Raw genomic sequence first — 11,705 nt, forward strand, 5'->3', positions numbered from 1 at the left:
AATCAGTAACAATGTAGTACAATGGTACTACCTGACTATATTCTGATTTTCAACTTCCAGACTAGAAGGACGGCAACAACATCCATCCCAGCCGTTGGTCCGCTTCTGTCCAATCGAATACTAGCATATAGCCTTCATTCTTAAAGTCACACACAACCTCAAAGGTTTTCCCGCAACAAGACGCCAATCAGGCTCAGAATTAGAGCACATTCAAATATTATGCCACGCCCAGTCACGTGTAGAAACATCTCGTGTCACCTATCGTTGAGCAATGTCCCTCTCTCAGTCCGTTGTCTTATACTTTTTGTTATCAACAAGCCAGGATTTGAAATATTTAATACCGTGCAAACGTTATATACTTTGACACATAATTCTTCTCTGCGCCTGAGCAGCGAAATTCTAGTTGCACGTCTTCCGCTGTTGACACGCGTGCTTAGTGTTTCATCACGCTCTCAGAGGCGCGCGCTTTAAATTCACGCACCAGATGAGAATGAATATTAAAGTAACTGTTTTCTTATTTTAACAAAGTTTCTCTTTCTCTTCTATTTAACGACGTCACCAGCCTTTATCTTCTCTTTGTCCTGGAGCTCTCCAGACAGTTCTCCAATCTCAAAAGAAAAAAAAGACTTCTAATTCTCCCTGGACAACATCTGATCAATTTCTCTAACTAAATTTAAATTTAAATCGTTTTTTGTTTATGTTTTGATAAAACATCTTTCTTGAATATTAAAGTCATGTGTTATAGAACTCAACATCTTTCAAGATTGCGATCGAAGTTATTTGTTTTTGGTTTTTTTTGAGGAATTATTGGATTTTTGTCTTCCAACACCTGCGTTCTTAATAATCGTGGGAAATTCGGAACTCGTGCTCCAGCTTCCTTTTTACTTCCTTCCTTTTTTCATAGCAGTAATGTTTTACTTCCTAAGGTAAGATGTCTCTCTGGCTGAGACGTGTGTAGCATGAACCACACGCTTACTAACTTCCCAAGTAATAGTGAGACAGACCAACGCTGCCCCAGTTTGTCAAGGCTGCGACACAGCAATGTGCCCTCCGGCCAGTCGTTTTCTCTAGAACAGCGCCTGGTGCTGTCAATTGATTTAACAGGTTCACGGCCACACCCACCTGGGAAGATATGAGAAGACCCTGTGGAAGAGTACGCCCTCTATCGGCCAGGTAATGCTACCTGTTGCTTTCTCGGATGAACGAAAGCATATCGACAGATTTTTCTGGGAAGAGGGAAGAGGTACCACGCGCTATTTGTCCCTCCTTACGTAGCGGTGACACTTTGAGTCTAGCTCAGCTCCCATCAGCGAAAGTTCCAGTTATGAACTTTTATATGTGACGAAGATAAACGCCATGGAAACATGTGTTCTGATTCCGTCTGAATTTAGTTTGGTATTAATATCGTTTTCAGAGAGTAAGATCAGTCACTCGTGTGAGACGGGAGTGTGTGTGTGGAGTAATCAGAAAATACCTCATGGACGGAAGTTCTCACCTTTCCAAGGAACCTTTAGATTAGACAACCTAGAAGTCTATAGCTACTTGCAAGACAGTGACGTAAGATACCCATCCTTTCCACTCTCTTCTGTTATTTGAGTAATCGTTTTTCATAATTTCCGATTCCTTTGCTAACTATCACTGCTGAATAAGTAAGATACACACGTGGATCAAAGATAAATTAATGTTGCTCATTAAACCGGTGTGTAAGAAAACGAAACATGTTTGGTATTAGAAAACTGGTCTTTCAAAAGTGTTAAACATTTTTAAACGTTCATAACACTAGATACAATCTGTTTCTAAGTTTGAAAAGAAACACTTTGTGTTACAAATATTACTATTGTTAATAATACCTGATTTAAAATCTAAAATAGAATGATTTCATCAGCTCCTGATTTGAAACCCGAATACAACAACACCTGATTTCGAACCTCAGTTTTAATTTTTCAATAAAACGTGATTTGAAATATAAGAATTATTGTTGTTAATAATACCTGATTTAAAACCTAAAAGTTAAGGTTTCAGTAACACCCGATTTGAAACTTAAAATTTGTTTCACTAATCCTAAAATATGGTGATTTTAATAAATCCTGTAACGAACTATTATTTTCATGACTTCCTGAGATTATCCAAAAACAATCACCTAAAATTAACAATATTTTTATATCTAACGATCGTTTTTCATTTGTTTCGTTTTCTTGTTTCTTGAATTTCGCGCAAAGCTAGTCGAGAGCTATCTGCGCTAGCCGTCCCTAATTTAGCAGTGTAAGACGAGAGGGAAGGCAGCTAGTCATCACCACCCACCGCCAACTTTTGGACTATTTTACCAACGAATAGTGGGATTGACCGTCACTTTATAACGCCCCCACGACTGAAAGGGCGAGGATGTTTGGTACAACTAGGATTCGAACCTGTGACCCTCGGATTGCGAGTCAAACGCCTTAACACACTTGGCCGTGCCGAGCCCGTTTTGTTTTCTAAAGCGGAATATTTGTTCGACAAATCAAAATCTTCATTCTGTAACGATTGGTAGGGTTACTCTGAATACGGACACTGAGACGTTGTTGGTCAGTTGAAACCGGACACCTCTGCGACTTCAAGATGAACTTTACAGCGACAAAGATGGGGACTGAGTAAATTATAACCTTGGATGAGGTGGGAACAACTGACCATATTAGAATCAAGAAACATGTAAACATGTTTACAGTGGAGTTTCCAACAGCATTTTGTTTTCTGTTAGTCTTTCAAAATTCATTTTCAGCATACCCTCGCTGTTGGTATAAATATGTGTGTTATTAGTTGTGACATCTGTTTTTCTATGCCATCACCATTGGTAGATCTTATTTCTGGTAGATTTCATTGGACTATCTGTTCACAGAGGGGAATCTGAAGACTTACCATTGTCCCAGCGGGTGGACCTTAAAATATGTAAAAATAGATGTTTTTATAAAGCAGAATATAATGTTTCATTGGCGCTCTCTACTTGTTGACTTCTACATTTGAGAACAGACTTCATTGATTTATCTTATTGTTTCGTGAACGCTTTGAAAACGACAATTCACCAAACAGCGTTTTTCTCAAATTAACTTAAGAAATGGTAACGTTAAGCCTATAATGTGTCCCATTATAACACAGGTTATATTGAAACGCGGTTGCGATTGCTCTAGGCCATCTTGGACGCTTTATTTATTATAAACGGTGTCAAAACTGTAGCGTCACGCTGATGACCGTATTGGCTCCAAAATGCTGTCTTATCACAGCAGATGCGAAGTGGTTCTCAGTAGAGGAGCTGAAGGCACAGAAGTTAGATGGCATGTTGAAGTGAACAGTTTAGTAATATAAGAGGATACTAGTGGCCTGATTCAAAAATAAAATGGTTTCTCGTTGGATGCATTTCTACAAACACTGACGATCAGAAAAATTGAAAAGGAAAACTTCATACAGAAAATGAAAAACTGCATGGGAAGTTAAACCAGGTTAATGACTGTTTACGACTCCTACTGTAGTGTCTGACCTTCAAATGACCTCCAAGGACCACGAGAAAGCATAAAGAAGATCTTTTAGAGACTACAGTGTCGCCCTCTTTCGTCACAAACGTCGCTGTACTTTAGAATCAGACAACAGTCACAAAATATGGCACGAAAATCACATACATGTTGCCAGTGTGGGAAAAGAGACAGTGAAACACTTCTCTCCATGTTACGTCTTCCATCTTCTTCCACTACATCACAAGAGCTTCTTTTGACGAGAGTTGTACGCATGAACGAAATGTTTAAACGATAACACAGAGTGACTCGGGTTCTGAACAGAATAAATGAAACGAACGTGTTTTGTTTTCCTAGTCTACCATGCTAATATATGTACAATATTTCTCTCTCTGTCTTATAATTTATTTCGTATATAAACCCGTCAATGGCTTTTGTTCTTTTCTGTTACAACTCCCGGTCGCGCCAAACATGTTCGCCCTATCAGCCGTGAGGGCGTTATAATGTCACGATCAATCCCACTATTCGTTGGTAAAAGAGTAGCCCAAGAGTTGGCGGTGGGTGGTGATGACTAGCTGCCTTCCCTCTAGTCTTACACTGCTAAATTAGGGACGGCTAGCACAGATAGCCCTCGAGTAGCTTTGTGCGAAATTCCAAAACAAATAATTCTGTTACAACTTCTGTTGAAAGAAATATTTAACAACTTACTAATAAGGTACTGATTTTTTTTTTGCTCTGGTTAGCTAAGCCTCATAGTTTGTGATGGTAGGGTTAGCTGTGATTAAGTAATAGTGAATATTCTACATTGACACAATCAAAGGACAAAGGTAAATATTTTATTCTTATTCAAATCTACTTACAATAAATACGTTGAATATAGTACCGCCTTTTTCGTTGGTTCCCAAATGTTTGTTTGTTTTTGAATTTCTCGCAAAGCCACACGAGGGCTATCTGCGCTAGCCGTCCCTAATTTAGCAGGGTAAGACTAGAGGGAAAGCAGCTAGTCATCACCATCTACCGACAACTATTGGACTATCCTTTTACCAACTAATAGTGGGATTGACCGTCAAATTATAATGCCCCCACGACTGAAAGGGCGAGCATGTTTGGTACGACGGGGATTCGAACCCGCGATTTTCATATTACGAGTCGAACGCCTTAACGCACGTGGCCATGCCGGGCCTGTTCCCAAATGTTTTGAGAACTTAAATTATAAATTTTTATTATTATTATCAATATACATTCCAGTTGTAACAATTCAGCAAAAGGATGGCTTGAGAAGGCGTATCTTTATATAACTCTCTACTTCCTTCTAAAGTCCTTTTGAATAGAGGAACCCTTAAAGATGTCCAATAGATTCCCCATTCATCACCTTCCTCCCACAAAGGCGTATCATTCTAGCCCTTTTCCATGTAGACTTACCTTTAAGGATGTTCGATTTTTCCTCTGAGCCCCCTTCCACCAAGACGCACCCTTCTTTCACAGTACTAACTACCTCCCCCCCCCCAACATCCTTCTATATTCTACAGGGTGTTCGGAAAGTCACTGTGCAGTTTTGTAATTATATTTTATTCAGTCTATTTCAAGCCTGCAACTGATAGCGGCGTTTAGAAACAAAATAAGAAGGATACAGGCCTGTATTAATGCCAACGGGGATCACTTTCAACATTGTTTATAATTGTCATTCATATTTAACTCCTGTATTCTATATTGAAACATGTCTGTTCATAAATATCATAAATATATAAGTGTACAGTGGCTTTCCAAACACCCTGTATAAAGGTATCCTGGTTTTAAAACACGCCATAATTAGATGATTAAAAGAAAAACCTTTTCTTACCCTAATATCCCCCAGTGGATCAGATAAAGACCGGGTTTTAAAACACGCCATAATTAGATGATTAAAAGAAAAACCTTTTCTTACCCTAATATCCCCCAGTGGATCAGATAAAGACCGGGTTTCGATGTCTGTGTAGGTAGACCACAGATAACCTATTGGATATATTTGCACTAAACAAACAACTGAATTCACCCGTATTTTCTGAAATCGTTATAATAAGAAACCTGTGAAAAGAGCGGGACTCCATATGGATTTCTTAACAATTCCATAAAACATACCGTTTGCTGTACAAAATAACTGGTTCTCTTTATTGAAAATAATGAATTACGAAAGTTTATTAAGACCTCCAGACACGAAAAACTGCCCTCTATAGGCGTGAGGCCAAAATTTGAAATATTATGTCCCGGATGACGCTGATTGGTAGAAATAAACTATTTGACTTTACTGCTCAAAATTTTTTTTTTTTTTCAGATTTCAAATCAACGAGGTATGAAAAATATACAGTTTTTTTGTAACAGTAATGGTTTTAGAGGTTTCAGCGTTCTCATATTCCCCAGAATCAATATCATACATCTTGCTTTATTCTAATCTTATTCGATTTTGATCTCTCAGGTCACTCTTTTCTCTCCACTTTCAGCATAATTTCTTCACTTCCAGTTAATATGATTCGTTTTATTCAACATTAATACAAAGATAAGTAGCATCTACAAACACCACAGTCTTACTAAGTTCAGGTTTCTGACAAGAGATATTGCAGATTTCACTTGTGGACATATTTTTTTCAATCAGACGAAGAATTTTTTTAGATTGTATTATCGGATTACGTTACGTGTTCTGGCGCCTTCAAACTGTTTTTAGGGTTTAACATTTTTGTTTTTTTTCCCTAAATTTGGGTTGGTGTTTCGCCACTGGTTGTCTTAAGCTGTACGCCCGGCATGGCCAGGTGGGTTAAGGCGTTCGACTCGTAATATGATGGTCGCGGGTTCGAATCCCCGTTGCACAAAACAAATGCTCGCTCTTTCCGCTGTGGGGCGTTATAATTTGACGCTCAATGCCACTATTTGTTGGCAAAAGAGTAGCCCAAGGGTTGGCGGTGGGTAGTGATGACTAGCTGCTTTCCCTCTAATCTTACTCTGCTAAATTAGGGACGGTTAGCGCAGATAGCCCTCGTGTAGCTTTGCGCGAAATTCAAAAACAAAAAAGCATTAAACTGTACTTTTGAATAATTTGGGTTTTGATAAAATAAAAAGAAATGTTTGTCCACTAGATAGTGGACAACATAATAATTCATATCCTATATAACATTATCACGCTTTAAACAATATGGGTTATTAAACCACAGCTTCCCAATGGAACAGCATAAATGTATGGATAACGCTAATGTTCGGGTTTCGATTTTCTATAGTGAACACACCAGATAGCCTTGTGTGAGTTAATATATGCTGTAAAACAAAAATATTAAGCCAGAACATGTAATTTGAAGTGTGAAAATAGCGGATATAATAATTCGTATTATTATTATTATGATACATTGGACGGGTTATTAAACCAGAATAAGAAAATTAGTATTAGCAAATATAATCGCTCATAAATTATGTAATATTATTAATCAGTGATGTCGAGAAAACCCACTTGAAGAGAAATATATATATGTGTAAACATATATGTATCGGTCATCGTCAGGTTCACAAAGAAATAAAGAGGTAACTGACATATATATTTCATATATATGTAATATTATTAGTATTATTAATATTATTCCACTTTGAACAGCACGTTTTACTAAAGTGGAATCAAGAAAGGTTTCTGTTAGGATATTGACTATTGTAATTATTGTTTTTTGTTTCACTTTGAACAATAAGTTTATTACAATAAGACAACAGTTGATATGTTAGAATATTGGTGAATACGGTAAATCATAATTCTTAATATATTGTTTTACTTTGAACAATAAGTTTATTACAATAAGACGATAGTTGATATGTTGGTGAATATAGTGAATCACAACTGTTAATATATTGTTTTACTTTGAACAATAAATTTATTACAATAAAACAATAGTTGATATGTTAGAATATTGGTGAATACAATGAATCACAACTGTTAATATATTGTTTTACTTTTGAACAAGCACGTTATTAAAACAGAGCAAAACAAAAGAAAGTTTTCTTGTGGTATTATCAAAGCAAAAGACTGAATTTCTAAATGAGAGGTCATAGCCCTGTCCTTGAGAAAGCTGACCATGAGTGAAGAATATTATAGGTCGTAAAAGTAACAGCAGGGTAGTTTAAAAGTTACTCAATCTTGACTTGCTTGGACAAGGACATTCCTTTACGTCTTAAACAAGGCCCTTGGCATGAACAGTTAACGACTTTACAAAATACAACAGTCATCACAATGGTTCACAACTCACGGCCACTACCAGTGGTCACCCGAACAGTCGCCAGATAAGCTGTCTCTTCCAAGAACAATGACCCTCTGGCATCTCGGTGATTTAACCCAAACCATCAGGGGGGATCCTTTAGAAGCGTTACCACTTCACTCACTCACCCACGGAGTTCTCTTAGGCAACTCAATGAGTAACTAGAGCACATTTTGTAGTTCCTAATACCCTTCTACGCGTCAAGTGATGTGAAAGAAAGTATATCTATGTGTTTCACGTGTGTTTTTGTTCTTTCCACACTGCAGGTACGCCATAACTTTGGTTGCTTTGACGATGTTCAACAGATTGACGCCCGCCGCGTGCGCCACTGCAACTGGGTTAGATTTCTTCGGATTTCCCCGACCTTTTGCCCCGAAGTCAACCTTATCGGATCTTTAGTCGAAGGTGAACCTATTTATGAGGTTATCCGTAATGTTGCAGCAAACACAGAATTGATAGCTTACTATGAAGCGTCAAAGATGTATCGTCAGAACCCATATTCTCTTCATTCTACTCGAAGACTAGCTGGAAGTCAGTACAGACACGCGATTGACTTACTCTTAGAAGGTAAGGTTACTCGTGAAAACAGTTCTAACTGTGTTGATTTCACTTACCAATGTAAAGAATTAGGATTCATTTTCTTAAGGTTCGAGAACACCAATTAAAGTGACAAGTTTGTTTTCAAACAAAATTAATAACGTTTGAACTGATTGTGTACAAAAACTTCGTGGTAAAAATCATCTAGGATCAAAACATTAGTTGTAATATGTTCCATAATATACTGTATAATTATATTACTAGAGCATTTTGTTTGTTTTAAATTAAGCCTAAAGCTACACAATAGGTTATCTGTGCTCTGTTCACCACAGGTATCGAAACGCGGTTTCTAGCAGTGTGAGTCCGCACATATTCTGCTGTGCCACTGGGGGTGGGGGAGCATTCCCAGACCACAACGAATCTTACAATCGGAAGTGATTTACTACGAAACTCAGCAACAAGGTCCTGAACACCCGATAAGGTGTTTAACTTAACGTCAATTTACGTTTTTAACATTATTAAACGAATAATTCCAAAAATTCCTAGATGAGTAAAATGGGTATTGGTTTTATACGATTATTTTAATTAATTGCTTATAGGTCAAGTTAATAAATACAATTTCATAATAAAACTCGTCACTATATAGATAATGTTGGTGGTTTGTTAGTAGTTGAATTTTAAAGATGACAAACAAATCTCCAATCCGCATTTTAAGCTTTGGATGCGCTATAAAAATGACAGTCCCTCAGCGGGTGTTGTGTGGAAGATGATTTCCTAGTTTTTTCTTCTAGTTAGTAGATCAGTTCCTCAGCGGGTGTTGTGTAGTAGGTGATTTCCTAGTTTTTTCTTCCAGTTAGTGGTTCAGTCCCTCAGCGGGTGTTGTGTGGTAGGTGATTTCCTTCTTTTTTTTCTTCTAGTCAGTAGTTCAGTTCCTCAGAAGGTGTTGTGTGGTACGTGATTTCCTACTTTTTTTTCTTCTAGTCAGTAGTTCAGTCCCTCAGCAGGTGTTGTGTGATAGGTGAATTACTTCTTTTTTTTCATCTAGTTAGTAGTTCAGTCCCTCAGCGGGTGTTGTGTGGTAGGTGATTTCCTTCTTTTTTTCTTCTAGTTAGTAGTTCAGACCCACAGCAAGTGTTGTGTGGTAGGTAATTGACTTCTTTTTTTTCTTCTAGTCAGTAGTACAGTCCCTCAGTAGGTGTTGTGTGGTAGGTAATTTACTTCATTTTTTCTTCCAGTTACTAGATCAGTCCCTCAGCCGGTGTTGTGTGGTAGGTGATTTCCTTCTTTTTTTTCTTCTAGTCAGTAGTTCAGTCCCTCAGCAGGTGTTGTGTGGTAGGTGATTTACTTTTTTTTCCTTCTAGTCAGTAGTTCAGTCCCTCAGCGGGTGTTGTGTGGTAGGTGATTTCCTTCTTTTTTTCTTCTAGTTAGTAGTTCAGACCCACAGAAAGTGTTGTGTGGTAGGTAATTGACTTCTTTTTTTTCTTCTAGTCAGTAGTTCAGTCCCTCAGTAGGTGTTGTGTGGTAGGTAATTTACTTCATTTTTTCTTCTAGTTACTAGTTCAGTCCCTCAGCTGGTGTTGTGTGGTAGGTGATTTCCTTCTTTTTTTTCTTCTAGTCAGTAGTTCAGTCCCTCAGCAGGTGTTGTGTGGTAGGTGATTTCCTTTTTTTTTTCCTTCTAGTCAGTAGTTCAGTCCCTCAGCGGGTGTTGTGTGGTAGGTGATTTCCTTTTTTTTTTTCTAGTCAGTAGTTCAGTCCCTCAGTAGGTGTTGTGTGGTAGGTAATTGACTTCTTTTTTTCTTCTAGTCAGTAGTTCAGTCCCTCAGTAGGTGTTGTGTGGTAGGTGATTTCCTTCTTTTTTTCTTCTAGTCAGTAGTTCAGTCCCTCAGCTGGTGTTGTGTGGTAGGTGATTTCCTTCTTTTTTTCTTCTAGTCAGTAGTTCAGTCCCTCAGTAGGTGTTGTTCTGTAGGTGATTTCCTTCTTTTTTTCTTCTAGTCAGTAGTTCAGTCCCTCAGCAGGTGTTGTGTGGTAGGTGATTTCCTTCTTTTTTTCTTCTAGTCAGTAGTTCAGTCCCTCAGTAGGTGTTGTGTGGTACGTGATTTACTTCTTTTTTCTTCTAGTTAGTAGTTCAGTCCCTCAGTAGGTGTTGTGTGGTAGGTGATTTCCTTCTTTTTTTTCTTCTAGTCAGTAGTTCAGTCCCTCAGCAGGTGTTGTGTGGTAGGTGATTTACTTTTTTTTTCCTTCTAGTCAGTAGTTCAGTCCCTCAGCGGGTGTTCTGTGGTAGGTGATTTTCTTCTTTTTTTCTTCTAGTCAGTAGTTCAGTCCCTCAGTAGGTGTTGTGTGGTAGGTGATTTCCTTCTTTTTTTCTCTTCTAGTCAGTAGTTCAGTCCCTCAGTAGGTGTTGTGTGGTAGGTGATTTCCTTCTTTTTTCCTCTAGTCAGTAGTTCAGTCCCTCAGTAGGTGTTGTTCTGTAGGTGATTTCCTTCTTTTTTTCTTCTAGTCAGTAGTTCAGTCCCTCAGTAGGTGTTGTTCTGTAGGTGATTTCCTTCTTTTTTTTCTTCTAGTCAGTAGTTCAGTCCCTCAGTAGGTGTTGTGTGGTAGGTAATTGACTTCTTCTTTTTTTCTAGTCAGTAGTTCAGTCCCTCAGCAGGTGTTGTGTGGTAGGTGATTTCCTTCTTTTTTTTCTTCTAGTCAGTAGTTCAGTCCCTCAGTAGGTGTTGTGTGGTAGGTGATTTCCTTCTTTTTTTCTTCTAGTCAGTAGTTCAGTCCCTCAGCAGGTGTTGTGTGGTATGAGATTTACTTTTTCCTTCTAGTTAGTAGTTCAGTCCCACAGCAAGTGTTGTGTGGTAGGTAATTGACTTCTTTTTTTCTAGTCAGTAGTTCAGTCCCTCAATAGGTGTTGTGTGGTAGGTAATTGACTTCTTCTTTTTTTCTAGTCAGTAGTTCAGTCCCTCAGTAGGTGTTGTGTGGTAGGTAATTGACTTCTTCTTTTTTCTAGTCAGTAGTTCAGTCCCTTAGCAGGTGTTGTGTGGTAGGTGATTTCCTTCTTTTTTTCTTCTAGTCAGTAGTTCAGTCCCTCAGCAGGTGTTGTGTGGTATGTGATTTCCTTCTTTTTTCTTCTAGTCAGTAGTTCAGTCCCTCAGCAGGTGTTGTGTGGTAGGTGATTTCCTTCTTTTTTCTTCTAGTCAGTAGTTCAGTCCCTCAGTAGGTGTTGTGTGGTAGGTGATTTCCTTCTTTTTTTTTCCTCTAGTCAGTAGTTCAGTCCCTCAGTAGGTGTTGTTCTGTAGGTGATTTCCTTTTTTTTCTTCTAGTCAGTAGTTCAGTCCCTCATTGTTCTGTAGGTGATTTCCTTCTTTTTTATTCTAGTCAGTAGTTCAGTCCCTCAGTAGGTGTTGTGTGGTAGGTGATTTCTCTTTTTTTTTCTTTC

General features: G+C 38.2%; 1 protein-coding gene across 1 annotated transcript; it reads left to right on the plus strand.

The window, feature by feature from the left end:
* The first annotated feature begins 1,203 nt into the window (after positions 1-1,203).
* On the plus strand, positions 1,204-8,409 carry LOC143242034 (PR domain zinc finger protein 5-like). The gene is made up of 2 exons (XM_076485374.1): positions 1,204-1,557; positions 8,011-8,409. The coding sequence occupies exons 1-2, from the start codon at positions 1,357-1,359 to the stop codon at positions 8,407-8,409; spliced, it is 600 nt and encodes a 199-aa protein (XP_076341489.1). The 5' UTR covers positions 1,204-1,356.
* The last annotated feature ends 3,296 nt before the right edge of the window (positions 8,410-11,705 follow it).

The sequence above is a fragment of the Tachypleus tridentatus genome, unplaced genomic scaffold, assembly GCF_004210375.1.
Source record: "Tachypleus tridentatus isolate NWPU-2018 unplaced genomic scaffold, ASM421037v1 Hic_cluster_1, whole genome shotgun sequence".
Lineage (NCBI taxonomy): Eukaryota > Metazoa > Arthropoda > Merostomata > Xiphosura > Limulidae > Tachypleus > Tachypleus tridentatus.

Bases quoted from the DNA above. Each gene is read 5' to 3' on its own strand.
- LOC143242034 (XM_076485374.1), top strand. From the start codon at position 1,357: ATGGAAACATGTGTTCTGATTCCGTCTGAATTTAGTTTGGTATTAATA. The intron at 1,558-8,010 runs GTAAGATACCCA...TCCACACTGCAG, and splicing joins GCTACTTGCAAGACAGTGAC to GTACGCCATAACTTTGGTTG.